The sequence below is a fragment of the Eschrichtius robustus genome, chromosome 1 (genome assembly GCF_028021215.1).
Source record: "Eschrichtius robustus isolate mEscRob2 chromosome 1, mEscRob2.pri, whole genome shotgun sequence".
NCBI classification, from domain to species: domain Eukaryota; kingdom Metazoa; phylum Chordata; class Mammalia; order Artiodactyla; family Eschrichtiidae; genus Eschrichtius; species Eschrichtius robustus.
In genome coordinates, this window is record NC_090824.1 from 129,408,377 (window position 1) to 129,434,429 (window position 26,053).

At 51.2% G+C, this 26,053-nt stretch overlaps 1 protein-coding gene across 2 annotated transcripts in view; it reads right to left on the reverse strand.

Moving 5' to 3' along the window:
• ITGA11 (integrin subunit alpha 11) overlaps positions 1-26,053 on the reverse strand; it is a 127,685-nt gene that overhangs the window by 26,719 nt on the left and 74,913 nt on the right. For both annotated transcript variants that reach the window (XM_068554478.1, XM_068554486.1), the window contains exons 7-15: positions 25,612-25,760; positions 20,910-21,054; positions 20,369-20,534; positions 18,951-19,021; positions 9,468-9,612; positions 6,797-6,945; positions 3,488-3,628; positions 3,032-3,235; positions 2,023-2,153 (exon numbers count right to left, since the gene is read on the reverse strand). In XM_068554478.1, coding sequence (XP_068410579.1) covers positions 2,023-2,153; positions 3,032-3,235; positions 3,488-3,628; positions 6,797-6,945; positions 9,468-9,612; positions 18,951-19,021; positions 20,369-20,534; positions 20,910-21,054; positions 25,612-25,760 — 1,301 coding nt within the window. The remainder of the gene's footprint in view (positions 1-2,022; positions 2,154-3,031; positions 3,236-3,487; positions 3,629-6,796; positions 6,946-9,467; positions 9,613-18,950; positions 19,022-20,368; positions 20,535-20,909; positions 21,055-25,611; positions 25,761-26,053) is intronic.

The window sequence follows — 26,053 nt, forward strand, 5'->3', positions numbered from 1 at the left end:
CAGAGTTAGGGAAGGGAAATATTGCCTCTCCAAACTATGCATTTATGTAAAAAGAAATAAGTGTAGTGTGTTTTAGATGCTTCAGACTTTTAGCGTGAGTATCTGTGCTAATACTCTGCTCTTCTTAGTGGAAGAGAGATGGCGCCTCCTCTGTGCTGTGGAGTGAGAAGGACGGGTTTGAGTCTTGGCTCCACTGGGCAGGTCACACGATCTCTCTGACGGGGAATTGTGAGAACCAAAGCAGGTAAGTGAGAACGCCTTCTGTTTGGAAACAAACACCTGAGAGTCTTTAAAAATTACTGCTGCCTGGGCCCCTGCCCTAGAAATTCTGCTTTCAGTGATCTGGGTAAAACCTGGGCAATGAGTTTTAAAAGCTCCCAGGTGATCCTAAGGGTGGTAGTCATGTTTGAGATCCATGGAGTTTGACTATGAAGTCTTCCCAGAAGGCTCCAGCCCACAGTTTCAGCACTACTCAGGTAGCACTTAGGTTTGGACCTCACAAGCTAGGGCTTGATTGAGTCCTTTCTGTGAGACTGATTCTTTTGATGTGTGTGTGCATATACCTTGCTTCCTGTAAAGGACTTAGTTTATGTGTCGCCCTACAGACCCCAGAGGCCATGTCTACCCCCTACCCTGGGTCTTGTTCACCTGAATTGCAACGCAGTGAATACATTTAGCCCAAGCTGCTGTTGCTACCGAAGACCTAAGAGCCCCACCTGCAGAGCAGACCTTCAAGGAGAGGCCGTGGAGCCGGTGCTGGACCCGCAGAGACCCTGCTTGCCTAGAGGGCCAGGGGACACCACCTGGAGGTGTGGGGCAGCTGATGCTTTGGCCATGGCACAGGGGGACATGAGGAGCCCGCAGATACGCTGCTCCCCATTGCTCCCCTAAGGGACTGTTGCAGGAAGCAGAGGCTGTATTCCTTCCTCCTCTCTGGAGATGCTGGAGCAGGGAGCTGCCCCAGGTGTGAGGCTGCAGCTCCTTCAGTAACTAACGACCTCTCGTATCTCTCTCCTCCTTCCCTGTTTCAGTTTCCCTTGACCCTCACTTCGGCCCCTGGGGCTGAAGCCCCTTCCAGGGCACAGGCGCAGAAGCTTTAGCCTCAGGCTCTGTTTTCTTGGGAACTTGGATTAAGACATTTCCCGACTGGATCGTAATATTCTGAGGACCAAGAACATGAAGATTCTCCCTGTGAAGTCATAGGATATCTCTGTTTAATGTCTTTCTTAAGTTGTATGAAAAATGTGATTGCGTTTATATAAAATTATATGCAAGTGGAAATAGGCTGGTAGGGAAATATACCAAAATGTTAATAGTGGTAATGTTAAGGTGATGAAACTCTGAGTGATTTATTTTACAAATTTTCTTTAAGTTATTGTATTTATAATGAAAAGTATCAACATATAAAAAACTAGCTCAAATTAAAATTTTTTTTGGTTCAAAAAGTATCTGACACATCACATGGTAAAATATTTAGATGGACTTTTAGAAAGCGCCCCGCCCCCCTTTTTTTAAAGCTGTAGACCATTGCTACGTAGAGACCCTAAGTGCAAATGTATGACAAATATCTGATGGAATGGTGCAGAAATGAGGCCCTGAAAAAGGAAACCAGGGGTCAGATGGGGTTTGGAGGAAAGAAATCCTCTCTCACACTGGGGTAGAAGGGAGATCCTCCCAGCTGATAAGAATATCCTCAGTCTGTCCTTTAAAGTAGCTTTAGAAGCTAAGTGGAAGAAATGCCCAAGTAGCCAGAACTTTTAGGAAAAATTCTAAGAGGGGCTTTTTGCCACTAAATTGCTCTAAAATCTTAGCAGTCCACTGAGAAGAGGGACTTGGACTTCAAAATAACGTACGGTGATTCCATAAAAAGGAAATTTGTAGTCACAATGGGATAAGAACAGGGTGAATTTGGCTCACAGTGATTAAAGACAAGAGACAAAGATCCTAAAGCATATCTTTTAAACCCTGTATCCATCATGACCCTCAGGAGAGCCCAAGAGTCAAGAAAAACGGGGAACCAACCACAAAATCACGGCGTTGCCAAGGGCGCCCACAGCCAGGTCCACAAGCCCATCCTCGTCGAGGTCCAATTGCCCATGGATGCTGCAGCCAAAATACTGGAGGCCTGGAGCCAGCTCTGAGGCAGCGATTCTCTGCAGGGAGTGGAAGGAAAGAGCTGGGCATGGGCACCCTAAGGGGTAAGATACAGTTGGGAGCCCTGGAGACAGCCTGTTTGAAATCATCAGGAAGCTTCCCCGGCCCAAAGCTATCTCCTCTCCTGGTCCATTATGGCACCTGAAATTCCTGCCATTAAGTCATTCTTTTGGATTAAAATAGTGTGTCATAAAAGTGTTCCCCACTGAAGAGGGAAGGGGGAGGGGCAAGATAGGGGTAGGGGATAAAGAGGTACAAACTATTATGTATACAATAAATAAGCTATGAGGATATATTGTACAACACAGGGAATATAGCCAATATTTTATAATAACTATACATGGAGTATAACCTTTAAAAATTGTGAACCACTGTGTTGTAACTTATATTCTACATCAACTACACTTCAATTTTTAAAAAAAAGAATTCCCCACTGGGTGTAAATACACATTACCTGGCAGGTAACCCACCATTATGTCTAACTATGGTATATCTTACTAATAAAATAGGTAGGCAAAAGTGATGACCTGAGGGGACTTGGGATGGGTCACTTTTAGGAAGAGCACTGTTTCCAGCCTGAGGCACTTCCAGAGAAGAGGAGCCCAAACAGGCGTTCTCCACGTGTAGTCAATTGCATGAATACCTATGAGGGCCAGTGAGGTTCGGGTCCTTGGGATTTTGTTGCTGTTGCTGGGGGGATAAAGTTAAGCAGGCAGAGGGTATCCAAAGGGGTGATGGGAAGGGCTTGAAGACAAATGCACCCATTTCAAAATTTCGATTTGAGGCAAGTTCTCTTTTCCTGTGTGAGGACAGGGCGTGAGCTACCAGGACTCCCAAGTCCTAGCTCCATCCATCTACTGGGGAGGGGGGGCGTTACCTGCTTCGGTGTCTTTAGGATGCTGCCCTGGAAGCCGTGGAAGATATAGATGACTCCTCTGTGGCTGTCCTCCAGAGGGGCTCCCACCACCACATCGCTGTAGGCATCCTGATTGAGGTCCTGAACTGAGGCGATGGAGGAGCCGAATCGGGCATTCTGGTAACTGTGGGAATCCTTCAGCGTTCCATCGTAAACAAACCGGTTCTGCGAAACCAGTGGCGGGAAAAGGCTCAGGGGGACTTGGCGAGGGCTCTCTGGGTCGTGACCCCCTCCGGCCTGCAGCATCCCCTCTGCGTTTCCCCATTTCTCTCCTGCTATATAAGCCCAATGACAGAAGAGGTTCCCATCCTCCCCCGCTCCACAGGCAGGCGCCGGCCTCCCAGTTCCCGCGTGGACACCTGATCAAGGCAGGGATCAGGTGCCCCTGGAAAGCTGGCCAGCCTCCACGCTCCGTACCTGTCTCAGGTTGTAGAGGTACACCCGGCCCCGCTCTCCGCCCTCGCTGAAGTACATGGGTGCGCCCACCAGCAGGACGTCAGTCACACCGTCGCCATCGACGTCCACCGAGGTGATCTCGCTCCCGTAGTAAGAGCCTATCTGCGGCACAGGGATGGGGAGAGGGGCGTGGGGCTGGGCTACTGAGAGGCCTCTGCTCGCCAGTGGATGGAAACTGAGCACAGCCTTTGACTCAGAATTTTTGCTGCACAAATGAGAAGGTCCCTCCCTCTTTTCTCCTTCTGTTATCCATCCCGCCCCCACTTGGCTTTCCATTATTTAATTTTATTGATTGCCATTTATTCTGTAAGTGATACATTATAATGGCAAGAAGTAAGCAAAATGAAAGCAACATATGAAGAAGAAAATAAAAGTTACCCACGGTCCAAACAACCAACTATACCATGGATGTTTCAGTATATTTTTCCTCTGGACTGTTTTCTCTAGCGGGTGTATGTGTGTGTGTGTGTGTATGGTTTTAGTTTTACAATCTGGGATCAGACTGGATGTATAGTTTATATATTCTGATTTTTTAAATAAAACAATGGATCATGAGTATTTTCTCCGACGTGTTATATTTTTTCCCTACAACATGATCATTGGTGATTCTATAATATTCCAAATTACACGTGTGCCAAATGTATCTAATCAATCCTCTGTTGCTGGACATTTAGCTCATTTTCAATTTTTTATATTCCAAATAACTCTGGGCTTAGCACCTTGGGTGGTGACTTATGATTTCTTTTCAGTATTTGAGCACTTACTGTGTTCCTCTCCCACCATGGGTGCCGTGTTCCCCCCTTCAGTGAGGGCACCATCTGACCACTCGGTTAGAAACCTAAGGGTCCTCCCTGGCTCCACCCTCCACCTCTCCCACCTGCAGTCTCCCCGCAAGTCCACCTGGTGGATGCCAAACATGTCCCGAATCCATCTACTTCCCGCCTCCTCCGATGCTTCTCCCCCATGTGAGGTACCTTCCAAAGCCCCACCCCCTCCAGGATGGCCCCTCCAGCCCACCACTGCAGGGAGATGAGTGCCCTCCAGCAGCTGACCATGCCGCTTCCTTGCTTTGGGGGAAAATGTCCAAACTCTTCAGTGTGACCTTCCTAGACCAGCCTCTGTCCCCTATCCTCTGGCTCCCACATCCCCTTCTGACATACCAAGGGATTTCTCTTCTCCAGAAGCCCCCCGGCTCCAGCTGGGTTCCCAGCTTCCCCCTGCACATACTTTCCTTTGACCTGTACCCTCTCCCCTCCCCTCTCTCCTGGTAATGTCTGTTGTCCTTCAGGTCACTGCCTGTTAGAAGCACCCCTGCCCTTCCCTACTCCACTCCCTGCAATGGTCCCTCCTCCACGCTCCCCCAGCCCCCGTGTTCCTGCCCCCGGCCCCGGCTCCCTCCACCAGCGCCTCTGGACAGTGGGAGCTGTGCCTGTCTTGTTCCCTCCAGGCGTGGGTGCTGTGCCTGGCACGCAGGAGGTACTCAGTAAATGGTTATAGGAGCAAGGGGTCGCTCAGGAAAGAAGAGGAGCCCTTCCCAAGGACAGGCCCTGTGTGAGACGCTTTACAGCCTCAGGTTAGCTTGTGTGAGCCTCCCGCTGTCTTGGGAGAGATTATCGTCCATATTTTACAGGGAAGGAACTGAAGCTCAGAGAGTTCAAGTCACTTGCCCAAGGTCAAGGGGCTGGTCACAGCCAAACTGGGTTGGAACTCTGATCCATCTGACACTCGAGCCAGTGATTCTCCCGCCCTGGCTTAGAGTGTTTTCAGAAGAAATTTATCCTCAAGCATTAAAAGCATTTAACCGAGGAGAACGATAAAAATACAGAAGAGGGAAAAAGGAAATCATAAACACGGGGTAGGCGGGGAAGAGATGTGCCCACATGAAGTAATTAAGAGGCAGACAGAGAGCAAAGAGGGAGGCGGAGGGAGACCCTGTCTAAACATGTGGCCGCAGCTATGTGGGTCATGGTGATTTGGAATCCACTTAACTTAGCTGCCTTCAGCGCTGCGGTTTCTCATTCGGATGTTGGAGGTGGAACCAGGCAGTATAAATGTCATAAATTCATCAGCAAATTCCCTTCAGCTCTCAAGGTCTAGCCTAGGATTCCCGACAGAGCCAGCCCTGGGTACAGTGTGGGCGGGCAGGGTGGAAGCTGGGGCCAGAGCAGTGCCCGGGTCTGCCAGTGCCCTGGGATGGGAAGAGGAATGGTGGAAGGATGGCTCCCTGTAGCTAGAGGGATTTAGGTTTGACCCGGTGAAGAACATGTCCTCATGGTGACAGGCCAAGGGCAGTAGAAAACACAGGAGACAGGGCTGTTCCCAGGCTCTGGAGGGCCGGGGATGAGCCAAGAATAACAGTAAGGGCCTGGACAGGGCTCAGCTCAGGCCCAGGGTACGATGGATGCTGGATGCTGCCAGGCAGGAGGGGCCATGGCCTGGTTTGGGGATTGTTGGGGGTCAGGAGGTAGCATAATGTAGAGAGCCCCACCAAGAGTCCTGGATTCTGAACTTGACCCAGCCGTGAATCTACCCTATAACCTTGGAAAAGCTATGTTGCTTCTCAGGACCACAGTTTTCCTGGGCTATTGAAATGACTTGGATCAGAACCCTGTTTTCTGATCTTTTCACCATCATTGACTCTTATCATAGCTTTCCAGCTTGCATTCATGACCATCCAACACGAGACTCTCAGCAGCACAGCCCTGGTTGCCCACCACATCCGGGGCAGTGACATTGGCAGCCGTATAGTTCTGCATTGTGCCCAGTCCGGGAAAGGAAAGAAGTTGGCATCTTGGTGAACCCATGGGGCCGCGCTATGGGTGGAGGCATGACTCCTCTCACTTCTGGTCGCGCCAAGGTGGCTTGAGGAACACGAGTGCCCCTTCAGGATGCCTAAGGGCCCTGGCAGCCCAAGCTGGGAAGCTATAGCCTGGATGCTGTCTCTGGCCCTGAACTCTAGACACGACCAGAAAGAGGCTGGTAGCTGGGGGCAGAGGTCGGGGCCAAGGCACCAGAGACAAGGGCTCCATGAAGTGCGGGCAAGTGAATTCTCCCGGGTTCTCTTGCTGCAGCAGGGACCAGGCCTGGCTTCCTGGGGAAGGAGCATCAGCTCTAAGGCGGGTGTGAAGGAGGCGTATACCCCCAACCAGGAAGGACGTTGGTGGGTCTGTGGACAGTCCTGAGAGGGAAGAGCTGAGCTGCAGTCCCCTCCAGCCCCACCTTCCCCTCTGTCCCACCCGTCTGCCCTGCTCCCAGCCTCCCCTGCGTTACCTGCTCGCCCTGCAGGGCCTGGTGGATGGTGAGACTCCGGTTGTTGTGCATAGTGAACAGGATGACTTTGCCTGTGTGGTTGAACCGGGGGGCTCCGGCCACGTACACCCGCCCCTGCCTGGAGGACACGACCGATGTGACTGTGTACCCTGCCACGGGAGAAAACAGGCTGGTCTCTGGCCCCGTGGCCTGGCAGACCTCACCAGGGCCCTGTGTGCGGCTCAGCTGTGCCGCTGAGGACTGGCCGCTGAACGGAGAGCGTTCAGACCAGGCCGAGCAGATGTGATACCACAGAGCGGTAGTTCCCAGGCGCAGCTGAGGAGGCCTGGAAGAGGCAGGGCCGGTGAAGGGTGGGGAGAACTCACTGCGCCCACCCCCTGCTTGAAGGCATCAAGGAAGTCAGGTGGGGCCACTAATAGGCATTGCTGACCTGGAACATGCACATCACATGCTTCACCTGCCTCACAGGTGAGTGCATGACGGAACAGGGAGGAAAGCGAAAGGCAAACCCTAGCCACATTTCTTTTTATATTGGGCAGGCTTTGTTTTTGATCCCCACCGATAGTCTCTCTGGGGATCAACCAGTGTCCTGTTCATTACCGGAACCCCCTGCTAAGTGGTCCACCGAAAACTGAAGAGTTGGCTGTGCAGAGACGAGGAACTGCTCCGCTCGGGGCATTTAGGTGGAGTCTCAGGGATTCCTGCAGCCCCAGAGCTTTGCAAACTCAAAAGAGGGAGTGACTAGGCTTCTTTCAGTGCACTCAAAAGAGAAAGAGATGGAAACCCAGAGGCTCTTTGGGAAAGGCCACCAATCCGTGTTCTTGGGATCGGTGCCTGATCACTGTGAATTTCCAGTCGAGCGCCCAGCTCTGGGGAGTGACTGTGCAGCATCTTCAGGCAACTCTCCTGAAAGTGGGGCCCTGGAAGGTGTGCAAAGCCGAGAGTCCCACTTTCTGCCAGGCAACTGGATCATGGATCCCAGTTTTTAGATGGGTGTCAGGCCTTGTTGGCAGTTCCTGGGCTGTTTCTGGGGAATGCATGTCTCCTTCTGCCATGTGTGCATGCCTGCGTGTGTGTGTGTGTTTGTGGGTAACACTGTCTCTCGGGTCACCGGTTGCTTCCGGTCTGGCTGCGGGATGCACAGAGGAGCCGATGCAGTGGCCGGGAGGGTGGGTGCAGTAGGGTGGGCTACTCTGGTTCCAGACACACCGTGTTTGACTCTTGGAAATGTATTCTGGGAAGTGGAGCTTGAAAGGTAGGTGAGACCAAGATATCCCATGGCGGGTGGCTAACGTGGCCGTGTATTGAGGGTAGGGCGGGGTTAGGCTTGTGGTGTGGAGCAAAGGTTTCTTCTGAGTTGAGCGCTCAGTGGCACTACTGAAAATGTTCTCAGTTGGCCCTGTGCATTTGGGCTTCCTCAGAAGGAGGGGCAGTGGTGGTGGGAAGGTCTTGGGGGCTGAGTGTCCTGGGGGCAGGCGTGGGCTGACTCTCAAAGCTCCAAGCTGCACTGAGAGAGAGCTTCCTGCTTCCCAGCCGTCTGCTGGCAGTGGTTTCAGTTCCCATGTGGCTCCTGGACCAGCAGGCGGGGCCCCCCCGAAAGCTGCACAAGCCTCCCTGAAGGCCTGACAGGAGGACCCGTGGCCAGAAGTCCATAAGCTTCCCCAGTGTGGAGGTGGAGAGCCTGGCCGGCCTGTCTCCTTCTCCAAATCCCCCCTCTCCCCTGGGGCACATCGGGAGGAATCTTCCAGAGACCAATCTTCCAGACTGCCCTCACTGCACGAACCCCCAGAGGGAGGAGGAGGAGGAAGAGAAAGGCACTTCCCCAGGACTCACACCCAAGGTGGTGACTATAGTTAAGGCGAGACTGTTGGGCCTCATGAAGGCCCATCATCCTGGCTCTGCGCGCCCAGGATCTTCTGGGAGGAGGAGTGACCTTCCCACCGCAGAGAGATCCACTGCCAACTCTGGATGGCCCACGTTCACGGAGAAGTGGAGTCCGAGGCTGCATCAGTGATGAGTAACTTCACAGCTGGTGGACTCAGTTCAGAAACTCAGGACTCACAGACAATGGGAGCCCTGGGCATTCGCCCCCTGCTCCCTTCGTTCTGGTTCAGCCCTTTCAGAAGGGCCATGGCAGAAGGGCCTCAGCATGGATGGTGGAGGCCCTGCTCCTGCAGAGCTAGAGGTGACTGGGATCTGTCGGGTTAAGGTCTCACAGCTGGGACCTATCACCATCAGGTCAACGATTCATGCTTTTCTTTTTACGACCACTCTAAGGTACTTAATGGGAACTGACTTCTGCCTTGATTGTAAACCTTAACGCATCCTCGACTTGCATTTTGCCTTGGGGAGCCAGGCTTCGTGCACTCAAACCTGAAAACACAACAACAGCTGCCCTAGAGTCTAGAAGCATCAACTGAAACAACACATTTCAGGTTGGGGTGCGTTGCGTGTCATTTATTCTGCCTGCTTATCGAGAGCTTGTGACGTGCCAGGCATGGCGCTGGATGTGGTGGATGCCAGGCTGGAGAGGCAATGGCCCCTGACTGTGCCTGAATCAGCACAGATATGCTCAGACAGGCCCCTGGTCTCAGGTGTGGGCAGGTTCTGGATCCCTCAGGTCCCCTCCTCGCCCACCGCCCGCCAGCCACCCCTCAGCTCTGGCTCTTACCCAGGTACGCGCCGTGGTTCTTGAGCTCCTCGGGGAACTCCTTCAGGTAGGACTCTCGGAGAGGAATGACCTTCCCGCCGCTGGTTTCCTTTAGCACAGCTCCATTCCAGTCATAGGCACCAACGGCTCCCAGCAGAATCCCATCCTGACATTGGGAAGGGGATGCACATCAGCTCGTGTCCCCCAGGTGCCCCTCGCCAGGAAGCCGCACCACGTCCGCAACCATGAAGCATCCATCTGCCCGTCCCCTCTGGCACCTTCTCTTGGGTTTGTTATTTAATAGCCCAACTTCCAGCCAGGATTCTTGGCTTTTGAAGGAGCCAAGGAACTTTGAAGGAATGTTCTAGAAACAAACTCCAAATCCAGGACCAAAGCTCCATTCCATTTTGGGCTTCAGAACCCCTCTAGGAAATCTCTTGTCGCCATCCCTTCCTTCTGACACTCCTTTAAGTGGTGTCCCTATGCTTTTCCTCCTTCCCATTCCTTCGCAGGGTCTGAGTTGCTTTCCTGACTGTGTAAATCCTACTTCTTCATTTCTTCAGTAAAAAGTCACTGCGTGTCTATCTTGTGTCAGACACTTGCTTGGTGCTGGGGATACTGTCCCTGCCCTCACAGAGCTCACAGATATAAATAAATATACAAATAAACATAATACTTGCAAACTGTGATAAATGCCACACAATGAGGGATATGATAAATGTCATGGTGAGGTTGAATTTAGATTGAGAGGGGGCTCAGGAAAAGCACTCTGAGCAAGTGATGCTTACCCAGACACCCGGAGGGATGGGACTTTTTTTTTTTTTTTTAGCAATATTTAAGTTAACTTTAATACAAACATCACATACTTCTACCTTCTCGGAAATGGTTGCTTCATCTTAACTAAGGAAATGGAAAACTATGATGACTTAAGTCTTCATTCTGTGATTTGTGTGTTTGGACAAGTTTAGGGAGACAGCAAAAGCTCCAGAGGTCCTGCCACCAAACCTACGGCATTGTGCAAATGCCCTGAGGCTGGAGAGAGTTCAGAGCCTTTGGCTTAAGGAACTGAAAGCTGTTTGATGGGGCTGGAGCCTTGAGTAAGAGGGCAAGGTGGCTCAATATGAGGCTAGACAGATAAGCCAGGGCCACATTTGTGACAGCCAGCACCCCAAGGACAGGAGCTTGTCTTTAGTTGCAGGGTAAGCGGATGCTGCGATGCCTGGGCAGGAAGATGGGGAGCTCTGGCTCCTTGAGGGGAAGCCTCCAGGGTCATTTCCGAGGACCGGGTCCACTCACTCCCTGGGTTGTCCCTGCACCCTATCCCCACCCCACCCCCAAACCATCCACATAACTAGTGGGTATAGGAAGACAAACAGCAAGCACTCAGAAGAGGAAGAGAAGTGACTAGGGACAATGAGGGGCTGAGGAGGGGGCATGGAAGCAGGGAGGGGCTGCCTTCCTGGGTCACCTTGGTGATCATGTGCCAGGGGCATCCAGCTTTGCCTCCCAGCTTTGGGCTGTTAAAGCACAAGCTGGTGAAGTCACCTCTCTCCCACTGAGCCCTCCTTCAACCCAGCTGGTCGGTGGGATTTGCGGTTTCCCCACCACTTGTGGTCCAAGGCACTCAATTTCTCCCTGCTCCCAAAGCAATGGTGCCAATAGAAAAATGTGACTCTGGCCTTGGGACAATCAGAGCCGTAACTAAACACACAGGCGGAATCCCCAGGCACTAATTTCATTACTGGCGGTGGAGAGGGCAAGATTGTGAACCATAATAAGCTAAGCTTCCTTTTCTCATTTCCAAGGTGTCACTTTAAAGAGTACAGTTGATCATATATAAGGATTAAAAAGTCCTAATATTCTAGAGGTAGAACTGACTGTTCAGACAGGATGTTTTTACAGCTATAAATAAGCTGCTCTTGGGTGAGTCCGATGTGCTGGGTTGTGTTTAAAGTCTCACTTTCTCATTAGCTTTCTCCCTCCCACTCTGTGTGCCTCAGCCTGGGAGAGTCTGACAATCTGCTGGGTCCAGGATCCGGGCCAGGGCCTCAGGGACTCGTGCCAACATTCCTTGCACTTGGGATGTGCTCCATTCTTTGAGGGACCCTTTCTCACCCAGTCACTCATTTGTGAGAGACCAGAGGGACAGATATTTATTATCTGCACTAGACTAATGAGCACCCGAGGTTCAGAGAGGGAAAGGGAGTTGCCCGAGGTCACACAGCAAGTCAGAAGCAGGGCTGGGACGGGGTTGGTCAGAGGAGAAAATGACTATCTGCTTCACCAGAAGCCCCTAGATTCTGCTTCTGATGCAACAGCAGACCAGTCTCTGCTTCACGGGGAGGCCTTTGAAGATGAATGTCTTGGCTTTGTAGATGACTGGAAGCCTTTGCAATGTACTGAGAAGGGCTGGCTCAACCTGGGTGCCCGGGGTTCAGCTGGGGAGACCTGATGCTGTCTCACCACATGTGGGGCTGGGGAATTCCATCGGGATTTCTGCATTTGGCAGCACTGGGCAAGGGTGGAGGTCCCAGGCTCTCACCTGTGCCATTCTACCCGGCAGTGGCTCTAGGCTTGCTCTCTAGTGGGAGGCCATTTCCTGAGCAGGGTCTCCTGGGGGCCCTGCTGTGGAGAGGGCGCACTCTGAGGAGTGGGCGGGCCGAGAGGGCAAGCCAAGGCCACAAGGCAAACCTCAGGTTGTCACAATCTTTTCCCAGTTGGGGGAGCCCAGACATTTTGAGTTTGGAAAAAATCTGGAAGGGTGGGGCCGAAAAAAGGATGAAAGCTTTGACAGAAGAAGCCAGGCATGCAAGCCCAGCTGGAAAACAAACAGCAGGGCATTCTGGGGAAGAGCCGTGTCCCATGCCCCAGGCCTGGCACCGGCTCCCTGACATACGGCCTCCTTTCCTATGAGGCCTCTGGGGCCCCCACCAGATATTACCAGTGTGTACCGGGGTGGCCTTGCACAGATGAACCCTTGGCACCAGCTGACTTTCCTGGTGCTCTGTGAGGAAATGGGGACACAAGCTTGGTGGCCCTCAGGAGGTCTAAGGCCAAGTCTGTGCCCTCCCTGAGGACGACCTGTACCTGTACGTGCCTGAGCCTGGCACTCACCATCAGATCCCGCCAGCTCAGCCCTCAGCTGCCCTCTGACCGGCCCTGCAGCAGTATTACCTTCCCAGCTGAGCTGAGTGCTCCCTGGCGTGTGGCCACATCTCCCCAAACTCCATGTTCCAGCCAGTCCCTGCCCCCAGCCAGGGTCGGGTCGCATCCCCAGCACAGGAAGCAGCATATTCTAGAACAGTGCTTCCCAGCTGGGGGTGGTTTAGCCCCCCCAGACAATATTTAGCGGTGCCTGCAAAACAGCTCTGGTTGTCCCAGCTGGGGGTGGTGTTGAGGTTACTATGGCCTCTGGTGGGTAGAGGCCAGGGATGCTGCTGGGCCCCTACGACACACAGGACGGCCCCGCAGCAAAGAAGTACCCAGCCCAGGGGGGCAAGAGGTTGAGAATCCCTGGCCTGGGGGTTAGAGCATGACCTCTGGTGTCAGACATTCCTGAGTTCCACTTCTAGCTCCAAAACTTCTAGCTGTGTGACCTTGGGAAAGTTCCTCACTCTCTCCTAGCCTAAGGGTCCTCAGCTGTAAATAGTTCTGTGGTGAAAACTAGCATTTTGAATCCTTGGCAGGGCACCTGGCAGCCAATAAGGACTGGGTACATAATAGTTCTTCTCATTCATTAATTCACCCATAAAGCACTTGCAGGGAGGCAGGAGTCAAAGAATCAGATCTCACAGTCAGGTTGGACCTACAGATGAGTCAGTACAGCCGCCTGTGAGGAATGATCTGAAAGAGGCAAGGACAACTTATTTTGAGGACCCACTGGAGCAGGTGACCAGCCAAGGCGGGTGGGGGTGGGTGCACGGTGGAGTTAGGAAAGGATTTTAAGAAAACCTTACTTGACCTATTAGGAAGTCTCGAAATGCACACTTCCAATTCCAAGCCTCAAGATTCAATTCCACACATATTTTTCAGACATCTGCTCAAAGACTGAGGTTCACAGAGGTTAAATGATTTGTCTGAGGCCACACGGCCAGGCAGTCCTTTCCTCCGGCCTGGTAGTAACGGAATGAGAGAGAACACCAGATGCTAGTAGTTCTTGGCATTGGAGAGGCAGGACTGTGGAGGCAGGTGGAGGTGGCCCCTGGTGGTTCTGTTCACAGGGAGACCACCTAGAGGGCACCGAGGGCTGGCCTCCTCCCCCAGCCTCCCTCGCCTGCATGTCCATCACCAGAGTGGCCGTGGGGCGGGCAGGACTCTGTTCCCGAGAGCCCCTTCTAAGGCAAATGCATCATTAAGAGGGTGGATTATGCTTTAACTAGCTGCTCAGATTCTCTCAGTAGAAGATGTTTTCAAGAAGCCTAAAGTGGAGCCTGAGAAAGGGATGAGTGCCCAGAGGTTTAGGTGGGGTTGGGCAGGAAAGACCCAGAAACAGGCCTGCAACATTTCTGTGGAGAGGGGTCCCGCACCATTCGTGGTGCTGGAAGACAGCGGTCAGGGCACGAGGAGGGGGCGTCGAGGAGCGGGTGTGGGGAGCAAAGGGCACGCTGTTACTTGACTACTCATTCCAGATCAGAGGGTGGGTTATTTCTACTCAGAGGTCCTGGAACAAGGCCCAGGAGTGAGGCGCTGGGCACCAGGGCACAGCCTGAGGACATGGGGCTGGGCTTCGGAGGACCTCAATGAACCAGAAACGATTCCTGCCACCAGGAGTCAACTTGTAAACAATCCAGAACAGCATGGTGGCAGACTTTGGCTACCATGTCCTGGCCTCGCATGGGGGCAGCCCTGACTGCCTGCCCCAGAGCTGGCAGGGGGAAGAGTCCACCACCTAGGGCTAAGAGGACTCAGAAGGGCTTTACAGCCTTTAGGTGTCAACCCCTCATTTCACCATTATGGATGAGTTTCTTTTATTTTTGATTGAATCAGATATGCAAAGCGAATTCAAATGCAAAACTCTTAGGAAAGATGACAACTTTAAGGCTTCAACAGCTGAGAACCTTACATAATAGCCAATAACCTTAGCTATCTCGTCCACAGCCCCAGGAGGGCTGCTGAAAAGGGCACAGGCTAAAGAGGCAGCCGGATGGCTGGGGCTGTTGGTCTGGGAATAAGACTCACCCCCAACCCATCCCCTTGGCTTGTTTCAAATGTAACTGAGGCTGGGCCTGCCAGACCATCAGTGTGTAGTTTAAAGGAAAAATGATCTGTTCCCATCTTGGGTGAGTGGTCAAGTCTTTTGTGTAGACAAGATCCACCCTAATAAAACTGCTTCCTTCTGTAAACTTTCGGTGTTGGGGAGATTTATGGAGTGCAGTGTAGGAGAGTCCATCACGGAAAGGGGCTCCCCTGCAGCTCCATCCATCACCACGGGCATCAATTATATATGGTCCTCTTCCTTCCTTCACACCTTGTGGCCCATGGGGATTACAGAGTTAGAGGTATGGATCCCTTCTGCAAGCTTTCTGGCAGATTCATGCAGCTTTTTCTTGGTTACCCAGCTTGACAGGGAGTTCATCACCTCAGCAAGCAGCCAGCACTAATAGAAGCCACTCCAGCTCTTAGCGGATTTTGCATTCATTTCCAAATGCTAAGGGAACCATTGGCTTACAAATCCATTCTGAAACGTGGCCAGGGATCCATAGCTAATTTTCCTGATGGTAATTTCTGGAATATTCTCTTTCCCCTTTTTGCTAATCAGGACTAGAGTTTCCTGGGGCTCCAGGTCCCTGGGTTTTCCCAGCAGCTCTGAACTTTGGCCATCAGCCTGGAATGTAATGCCTGTGGCCTGGAGCTTTAGTGCATCCGGAGGCCAGGGAATGTCTTGGGGTCTCCTCTCCTAACCTGGGCTCTGGTCCTTCCTTCCTCTTGTTGCTTTCACCCTTCCTAACTTGAAGGCTGCTTTCATTGCTAGGTAAGATGGCAGCAGACCAGGTTATCAGACCCTGGGCCTTTCCTCTGCCATTTGTGAACATTCTACTGGGTCCTTCCCCTGGGACTAGGGATCTTTCCTTCTGACAGAGCTCAACAGGCCCAGGGCAGCTGAAGACTCTTTCAGCACATTTGCAGGAAACAGCTGCCTGAGGCTGTCTGTGGAGCATTTCCAGGGGAGATGGAGCCCAGGGGTTCAAACAGGAGATGGACTCGGGCTCAGGACCAGTTCTGGGTAAAGCTGAAAGGCCAGACCTTCCTGCCTCCAGTTCCCAGAGAGCTGCGGAGTTGGAATCTGAGGGACAGGACAGCTGTGGCCAATTATTTTATTTTTATAATTTATTTATTTATTTATTTATTTTTGGCTGCATTGGGTCTTCGTTGCTGCGCGTGGGCTTTCTCTAGTTGTGGCGAGCGGGGGCTACTTTTCGTTGCGGTGCACGGGCTTCTCATTGCTCCCGTTGCGGAACACGGGCTCTAGGCGCGCGGGCTTCAGTAGTTGTGGCTCGCGGGCTCTAGAGCGCAGGCTCAGTAGCTGTGGCACACGGGCTTAGTTGCTCCGCAGCATGTGGGATCTTCCCGGACCAGGGCTCGAACCCGTGTCTCCTGCATTGGCAGGCGGATTCTTAACCACTGCACCACCAGGGAAGCCCCTGTGGCCAATTATGATGGCATCAGCAGCCTGGAACTGAAAAACCTCTGTGCTCTAAAAAATGGCCAGTCACAGTGCCAGACAGCCCACCATCATTGCACAATTCCTTTGGATTTGGAAGGATTTTATTTATTTAGAATTTTTTTTTAAAAAAGTATAAAAGAGTCTCAGATTCAAATGTAATCACTGTCTCTTTCAAAGTCCTATCAGATAAAAACTTCCAGATGTCTGTCACTTGAAAACAAGACACGGGGTGATAGAAGAACTGGGGTCTGTATCTACAGGGTGGGGAGAGGCATCCTGGTTTCTCTGATTAGGAGAAGAGAACAAGAGTTGAGCACGTGGAAGAAGCTGCACAGGGCAGCACATGACCTTGATGTCAATAACAAGCTGGGGCTCTGAGCTCCTGGTATCTCCCCTGCAGCCGGGGAACTCATTGATCCTGCAAGGACTCATCTTGTTGACACACTCTGCTGCTTGGGCCACTGTCAGGGTTCAGCTGAACTCCCCCGAATCCCTGGAGCTTGTCTTAACCTCCCTTCTCTTTAGGTTCCCTGATTCCTGGGCACACACAGATCACAGTATTAGAAGCAGGAGACTGAACTTACCATTTAAGAGTCTTTCTCCCTAACTAGACTGTGAGCTGCTGTCAGCTGAAATGTTACCTTCGTCTCTCTGTATATTGGGTTGGCCAAAAAGTTTGTTCGGGTTTTCCCTACGATGTTACGGAAAAACCCGAACGACATTTTTGGCCAACCCAATACATCCCCAGTGCCTCGCACAGAGCCGGGCACACGGGGAGATGCTCGAAAAATGACCTCGAAGCGGAAGATGGAGACATGGGACATTCACTCTCTCTTGCTGTCCCCAACATCAGGGCTGCTCCGAGACCCCCTCCCCAACCCCGTCTGTGCTCAGACTTCCCCCAGGCCTGTGCACACAACTGCCTCTCTTCTCCTGCTTGCTGCCACCCATGGCTGCTGAAATTCTTGTCCAAGTGCCTGCCTCCCCCGATCCTTCCCTGACACCCCCCTCCCCTAGCCTGGGCCTTTCCTTCTGTAAGATCCTGATCACATGTTGCCTTAATTAGTGTTAGATGAGTCCAGCTGGTTCCCCATTGAGCAGGGGGTCTCCACAGGGGCTCCATGGATAGGGGGGGCCTCCTGAAGTTGAATGCCTGTACCCAGGAGAAGTCTGTAGTTTCTGTTATCTTATTCTCCAAGCTCAGAACTGCTGTTCTGCATTGTTTGCAAACTGACTCCTGTTTGGCAAGAATAATTTCCTCTCCCTTTTGATACCTTAGTTGCATTTGACAAATGCTTGTTGGATTTAATGAAATTGATTTTCCTTGCTGCATTTTCCAATCAGCCCTGACCTCGGAGTCAGGAGACCAGGGCTAGTCCAGCTGGAGCACAGGACTTGCCGCCTGACCTGTACGAATGGATGCCCTCGTCCCTCCTGGTACTCGGCCCCTTACCCTCAGACTGTGAGCTCCTTGAGGGCAGGGCTCTCACCTCTGAACCTCCTGGCATCCAGCACAGGGCCCAGCACAGAAAAAGCACTGAAAAGATTTGCTGATATAACAACCTAAAATGGGACAACTATTACCATCTGCCTACTTTGCAGGGCTGTTTCTGAGCATGAATGAGGCACAGAAATTTTCTGGAAATATTAAAGTGCTCGGCACATATTACGTGACTGTTATCAATATAGGGCAGTTATATTTATATTTTGCTGTATTCAAGCAGGCACGAGACAGTCCAGATGCAGCTCAGGAAATGCTAAGCGTGAGTCGCGTTTCCATCCATCTGCCTGCTGTCTGCTGTGCATCTGTCCCCCTCCCTCCGATCTGGGATCTCTGACTGAGGCCCCCTTAGATTCCAAACGCTCTCACGGAGCAGCTGCTCGTTGTTGGGGAGAGAGCATGAGACTAATATTTCTCTCACTTCTGTCACTTCAGCAGGTCACTCAACCTTCCTGGGACTTGGCTTCTTTATCTGGAAACTGGGAACAAGGAATCCTGCCCTGTCCACCTCACAGAGGAGTTGGGAGAATTCGGCGGGTTACTGAAAGTGACATATAAGTGGGATGGACTGATAGGCCTTTTCTGGCAAACTAGGGGGCGCAAGTCCACTCCCATGGGGGCCAGCCTGGGCAGAGCATATGCATGCAAACCCAGGACACCTGTCTGTCCAAAGCGTGCCACGGGGGCATGTGCTGATACTGACAACACAGGCTTTCCCTGCATGGTACTCCACGGCGGGGCTATACCCCAAACAGCTTATAAAGCATGCAGCTATGGACTCCTCTGCCCTTCTGGAAATCCTATGAGGTTTCAGCCTCATCTTGAGAATCAGAACCAGGTGAAGCACATGCCCCAGACAGAACATGACGCTTGTGACACCATATGTCTGCTTGGGACCTCTGCAACACGATGCCGAGTCCGCAAAGAGAGAAGCCCATGTGGGCTGCCTTCCAGAGCGCACCTGGCACATCTGGACACCCTCCCAACATCGATGCAGGGCCGTGCCCCTGCACACACAGGCCACCAGGGGCATGCAGGGCACTATTACAGCCCAGGCAAGTGGTTTTGCCACGTTGACCTAGTTTTTGCACGAAGCTCTATGGACTGAATGGGACCCTTGGTCCTGGGGGGACACATCCCCATGCACGGGGGGGCTTGAGACAGCTTATTATAAGTTGATGACCTTGACATCCCTCTTCCACCCACAGAAGACGAGAGGCAGAGAGACCCCAAGAAAGAGAGAAAGGGGGATGAGAGACAGCCCAAGAATGGCGAGATGATGACCCAGAGAGCTGGGAAGAGTGAGAGGGCAGGAGGGCAGCTCTAAACCCATCCTTACCTCCACTATGTGAGAGGAAAAGCCCGTCTGTGACATCTCCAGCCCGAAGGAGGTTTCATTCTTGTTGGTGCCTGAAACAGAGGGACAGAAAGATGTTAGCTCTGCACCTGATTTCTTAGCACCAGACATACCTGCAGCTCAGTGCCCAGCACCTGTGAACCGGAAGCACTTGCAGGGAGGTGAGAGGGGGCCCCGGGCCTGGACCAGCTCATCTGCCCCAGCAGCAGGCACCTTCCAGGTGGTCGTGTAGGTTTATTATTAGCAGCTCACTCCCTGCTGAAAAGGACTTGGAACGACTTATATTACAGGGCACGCATACTATAGGGATGTCAATGTAGGGGAAAGATCCAGAAAAGTGCACAGAAAGAAATAATCTGCATTGTTGGCAAGAAATGGAATTTCCCACTTTGTTCATTCCTACTGTTCACCAGATTTGGTTCCAGATGCTTCTGGATGGTTCCCAAATATCAAATTGACCCTTAGGAGGAAGACCTGTCACCACCACAGATTTGCACAGGAATCCCATGCGTGCTGAAAGCTCCTCCCTGCACAGGGCCTCCTGACATGTCACTGGAGCCAATGTTCTCATCACACGAGGCGACCATTTCGAGAATAAACTCACTGATTTGGATGTTTAATTCTAAGGTGAGGGTCAAACAGGTTCATACTTTCTATTCCTTTATCATGGGTTATGAGGGCTTTTCTTCTCTTTCCCTGTGTCTGTAGCTCACAGTCGCCAATGCAGAGCAGGCTGCTTGGGCTCTGGGATGCTGCCCTCTATCTCTTTTGACAATCCTCCCATAAGGTAGAGCCCAGTATGGCAAGGGCCCCTCTACAGCAATATATGGTGCCAACGAGACCCATGCAAATCGAAACTGGAGTTTGAATTATTAAGGAGAGAGGCAATGTGAGGAAACCCCGCCAAAAGGTCGAGTGGGAGCAGTGGGACTTGGGGAGTGAGCGTTTCAGGCGGTGGAGTCTGGCTCGGCTGGGCTCAACTCGAGCCGCCAGATAAAATACGAGACGCTCAGTTAAATTCGAATTTCAGACAAACAACTAATGGTTTTTTAGTACAAGTCTGCCACAAATGTAGTATTTTATATTTGCTAAGTCTGGCAATGCTCGTTCAAACCCCAATTCCTTCCTGAGCTGTCGGAGCTCTGGCAAGTGATTTGGCCCCTTCGAGCTGCAGTTTCCTCCACGGTAAGAGGAGGGAATTATCAGCAGAACCAGCCTCCGGGGCTGTTTGGAAAGTGCACAGCCTCGCATCCAGCACAGGAGCGCCCCAGTGTTGGCGGTCATCACAAAGGGAGGACTCCTGCTAAACCCTCCCACCCCGGGGGGGCTGGATTTCGCTCTGTGGGCTTCACCTGCTGTGAGCCCAGGAGCGTGGACCCCTCTCGAGAAGCAGCGCTCACCTTCCAAGCTGAAGATCCTGTCCCCCAGGGCGTCGACAATGTCCTTCAGGGCCGCCTCATCAGTGACGTTGAAGAAGTGCTTGTCATCGGGGTCACTGGCGATGTATTTGATTTCGTTTAGAAAAGCTTCTGGATTGATCCCCCTGCGGTTGTAGTAGCCCAGGACCTGCCAGGGAACAGGGGCAGGGGCGACAAACCGGGACATGGCACAGACCTCCCCACACACCCATGGCCCCAGACTCGGACCCTGTTCTAAGATAGGGTTCCAGGGCTTGGGAGTGTTTTCTAGTTTTCGGAGGTTTCAGAACCTCCCTGGCAATGGAGAAAAAAACCCCCACAGCTGTTGCGGATAAACCTGGGCAGGACGGAAAGGAGATTCTCAACTGCTCTTTAGGAGAAGATGTAATAAGGAGAGGTCCATTTGAGGGCCTGGATGGCTGGTTCACTGCCCAGAACCGCCCCCCACCCCAGAGTCCCCAAGGGGTTGATGGCGGAGCCTCTAGAGGGTGGGCAGGGGCAGGACAGGTAGGGCAGGACTCACGGCCACAGCGTATCTGGTCACGTTGTCCCTCTCGCTTTGCTGGATCACCTTCTCCAGGTCTGGGCTGTCGTGGGACTCCCCATCCGTGATGACGATCATCACCTTCTTGGCCCCTTTCCTTCCACCCTTCTGGAAAGCCTCTGAGCTGGAACCCAAGCACAGGGGGAGGGTCACAGAGGAAGCTGGGGATGGGGCAGCCCTGGCGCTCCTACCGCCACGAAGCCAGGGCTAAGCACCCGGGCAACCCTACAGGGTGTTGGTACCTTGAACCAAAGAAGAAGCTGGATTGAGATGCCCAGACTACTCGTTCACCAGCTGCTCAGATGCGTCTTAAATCTGCTTGTCTTTAAAGAGTGACTTTAAAAAGCCCCTCTCAAGTCCTGATCTTGCTGTTTTGGGGAAGCAGGGGGAAGGGGTGGGTCTGGGAGGGGAGTTCAGGGTCAGGTGGAGACCTTTAGAGGCCCTAATTTAACGGTTCAAAAGCCCAGCCACACATTAGAATCATCTGGGGAGTTAAAAAAAAAGTGATGCCCAGGCCCCACCTGGACTCATGAAATCAGAATTTCTGGAGTGTGGCCTGGGCACCAGCATTTTTCAAAAGTTCTAATGAACATCGGAGTTGAGAACCACTTCCCTCAGTTCTGAAAAGGTGACGTGCCAGAGCAATTCAACAGCCGAACAACGCTGGTCCATAAAATGTGTGTGATGAAGCCTGACAAAGTTCAGATTTTTCCCAGGAGAACTACTTTGATTCAATTTTGGGAACTATTAAATATCAAATTCTATGACAAATATTTCTCTTTCTTGCTTTTTATTTTGTTTTCAGTGGCCGGAGCAGGTGCTTGGCCTGCCTGCTGGGCAGTCCAACCAGGAGCCGGGGGGCTGGCACTCTATGAACTCTTGGAGCTGGTGACCCATCTACGAAGCAGGAAAAATTGGCTCCTGAACCATCACTGGCTCTTGGCGCCTGTGTGAGGCCAACTCTCCTTCAGACCATGAGGTTCTGAATTTTCCAATAAGGACCTAAAAATAAATGTTACCCTTAGACTCTGCAGTGAGTCCTCAAAGGTCTGACTCACAGGTTCAAGTACCATGATGTCAGGTTAAATCCCATCACCCTAAGGCTTTGGTTACCAGGGGTATCTTTTGTTACACAGCAAGCTGATGAGCTGACGTGCGTGATTTAGATGTTAAGGAATTCACAAAACTTGGAATAAATTAGTTCAGAGCATCTTCAAGCTACCAGTTAAGAGAAACAGACCATCTGCCATTCTCTTAGCAATTCTATGATATTCTGGATATGCTGGCTTTAAAAACTCCTCTAACTTTAGTATGAGGCGTGGACTGAAGGGGGGCAGAGGCACACTTGACATGACAAAACACAGAGAATATTTTGGGCTTAAGCCCGACTCAGTGGAGGGAGAATGCTGCTAGTCCTTCAAAGGAGACTCGAGATGCTTCCATGACTTCATTGGAGGGCCAGGTCCAGGAACAAAACTCCAGGAGAAAAAATATAGCATGGGAAAAACAGGCTTTATTACATATGGAGCCAAGGAAGTTTCAGGATCATATTTCCATAGAGTGGAATGGTGTGAATATCTGTATGAATCTGTAATAGCATAAGTATTGGCATGAATCATCAGATTTAAAATTGTGAATTTGTATTGTGTAAAAGACTTGGATTTGTTGCTTTGTAAATCAGACTATAACTTCCTGGAGTGTAGTGAAAGCTTTATACTCACGACAGTTTCCATGAACCTGGAAGCCAATGTGACCCCTTGGAGAAAGGTCATATCACGTCTCCTTTCTGCTCAAAACCTGTCCTGGCTCCCATTTCTCCCAGGTCCTGATAATGGCCCGAGAAACCCTTGGTAATCCCTCTGAGCCCCTCCTCCTGCTGGAATCTTCACTGATCCTGGAACCGCCAGGCACGCTCCTGTTTTAGGGCCTTTATCTGAGCTGCTCCCTTTTCTGGAACCTCCCCTGCCAGGCACCTGCTTGGCCAACTTCCTCACCTCCTTTAAGTCTCCACTCAAATGTCAGCTCTTGGTGAAGCCTTCCCTGACTACTTGGTTAATGCTGATTAAATACCTGCCCTCCCCAACCTGCCTGACTGCCTTTACCAGACTCTATTTTTTCCCCCATAGCTTGTATCTCCCTCTAGCATACTAGCTATTTATTTGTTTTTTGTTTTTTTGTTTTTTTGCTTATTGTCTGCCTCACCCTCTAGAATATCAGCTTCACAAGGGCAGGACATTTATCTGCTTTGTTCACTGATCTATCCCAAGTGTCTAAAACAGTGTGAGGCACATAGTAGATGCTCAATAAAAAGTGTTGAGTGAATGAAGGTGGCATTGCAGCGCTGTCCTGTCCCCTCCCCTCAAAGCCACACATGGCTGCCAGACTCACCTTCATGCGCACATTTGATGATGACATTCAAGAACCTTCAGTGGCCAATCACGCTTGTTTTAGCTACAACGTTATAACTCTCACAATCTGACTCCAAACCATCTTTGCAGCTGCAGGGCTTACTACTCCCCAACACGAACCTTGCTCAGAGCAAGGCTCTGAATGTAAACGTTCCTCAACTTTCCCTCTCCTCTGTCCTTATTGGGGCAGAATGTCTTCTGTGGAATGTCTTCTCTCCACCTCTCCCTGCTGGAATCCTGGGGTCTGTCAGATATCCCCCATCTTGGCAGTCCTCTCTGGTCCCTCCCTTGGAGCCCTCCTCTCTCATCCTCACTGAGTTAGGGTGGCGCTTACCAGAGCTCCCCTATTAAACCAGGAGTCACGGGTTACCCTCTTTATAACCCCTCAAGTCCATGGCCTGGATCTTTGTACTCTAGTAGGTACACAGAAAAAAATGCATTATGAATAGCTGAATGAGGAGAGAAAACCTTTCACCTTAAAAGGTACCAGCTGTAATCTGGGACCCAGACTTGGCTGGGAAGATCAGATTTCAAAGTTCACTTGAGGTGTAGATCGCACACCCCAGCAGTGCTCGTGAGTCATGATGGTTCAAACTACTAGGTGAGTCACACACAATTGACCTGGCGGAGATGGGCTGCGAAATGAGATGGAAGCAGTGTGTTCCATCCCGGTGGGAGTCAGTTAGCTTCTCAGTGATAGCTCAGTGGGCGTGGGCTTCCTCCGTTCCCCTGGCCACTTCACAAGAGCCTGCTTGGGGTCTCAGGGACTCACCCCCATGAGGGCCCATTTCTCATGAGGGTGAGTAAGAGCCATCTTTACACAGAGGGATGCTCATTTAGCAAAAAAGCTTGAGCAAGTTTCATCAGTGAACAGAAATACACTGGTGGAGCAGTAACTTAATCATAAAGAGTAGTGAGGTTGGGTGACTTCCCTGGTGGTGCAGTGGTTAAGACTCTGCGCTTCCAATGCAGGGGACCCGGGTTCGACCCCTGGTCAGGAAACTAGATCCCACATGCGTGCCGCAACTAAGAGTTCTCATGTCACAACTAAGAAGCCCATGAGCCACAACTAAGGAGCCTGCCTGCCGCAACTAAGACCTGGTGCAACCAAATAAATAAATATTAAAAAAAAAAAGAGTTAATATTTTGACCACATGAAATCATGTTACTGCTAAATAGCCTTCACATTGTAGAATTCTGCTAAACACGTCGACTAACCCTATGTGAGGTGGGATTATAAGGTAATGGGACGGTGGTCTCAATGAACATAGCAGAGCTCATATTCGTAGGTGTAAAACTTATACATTTAAAATCTAAATGTTTTGGACATAGTTATCGTAGGAGTTTAGGCCACAGCTGGAAAGATCTGGGGGAACTGACTTTAAAAATCATTCACTGATTCCAGTGGGGGTGAGTACAGTGTGTTCTGAGCCATGGCAGAGTTACTGGAATAAGCACGTAGCTATCTGTCTGGATGACCAGAGATAGCATTCATTATTATTGTGAGTTCTGGTGTGATGTTTAAGGAAACAGCCTCATTGCTCTACAATCTCAGATGTTAGATTTAACTATGTTCTTCACATTCTACTGATGACGAACACCCCACAAGAAGATTCTGCCCTCATACAACCCACATACTTTTCATAGGGTCTCTGTGGCAGAACATATTTCCTGAAGTTGACTGGTAATCCCAGCCCCAAAATGCTCTTCTGTAACGTGACCTTGCCATTCCTCCATCAAGAGGGGAAATTAAATTCTCTTCCCCTTGAACCTGGGCTGGCTTCAGTGACTTGCTCAATCAAAAGACTATAGCAGAAGTTATATTCTGGGACTCCTGCAACTAGGTCATAGGCAGTCTCAGAGTTCCTGTGTGGGTCTCCTGGAAAACTCACTCTTGGGATGCTTCCTCTCAAAGCCTGGCTGCCAAACGGTGAGAGAGCCAAGCCACATGACTACGTGTGGGTGCTCAGATCACCAGCCTCAGGTGAGCTCCCAGCCAACAGCCAACATCCACTGCCAGCCACATGGGTGTGTCATTCTGGATGTCTAGTCCAGTAGAAACTTCAGATGACAACAGCCCCAGCTGACACCAGCCTTCAACCACATGAGAGAACCCAAGGGAGAACTGATCAGTTGAGCCCAGCCAATGCCCAGAACTTTGAGGGATTAATTATTGTCTCTCCAGATACTAGATTTTGTGGGGAAGCAAAAGATAACTGTAACAGTATCTGAGATTTAGAAAATTAATTTTTTTTTTTTTTTTTTTTTTTTACCGAGCAAATTCAATGCCAAATGCCGTCCGGGTCTCTGTTCCTCCTCTCTGTTCAATGTGGCTGGCAGCTTCCACCACATCTTTTACAGACCTGTAGTCATTGAGGTGAAATTCATGTACCACGTCTTCTCCGTACTGAACGACTCCAACCTGCAAGTTAGAGGAGAGGGAAACAGGACATCTTGACCCCTGAAGGCTGGCCCTTTGGTGATGAGGTTTTCTGGAGTCATCTCTCTGGGATGGTTCAGGAGTGAGGAGGGCTGGGGACCTTCCCAAGGGAGAGGAACTAAGCAGAAGGGAAGCAGGTTCTGCACAGTTCCAGGAATGAATGGCTGGCTTGGTGAGGCAGGTGGGAGGTGCATATTGAGAGAGGAGACTGTGATTTAAAGAAAGGCCCAGCAGATTAAGTTTCTTACTTAAAAAGACAAAAGTTGAGCATAGAG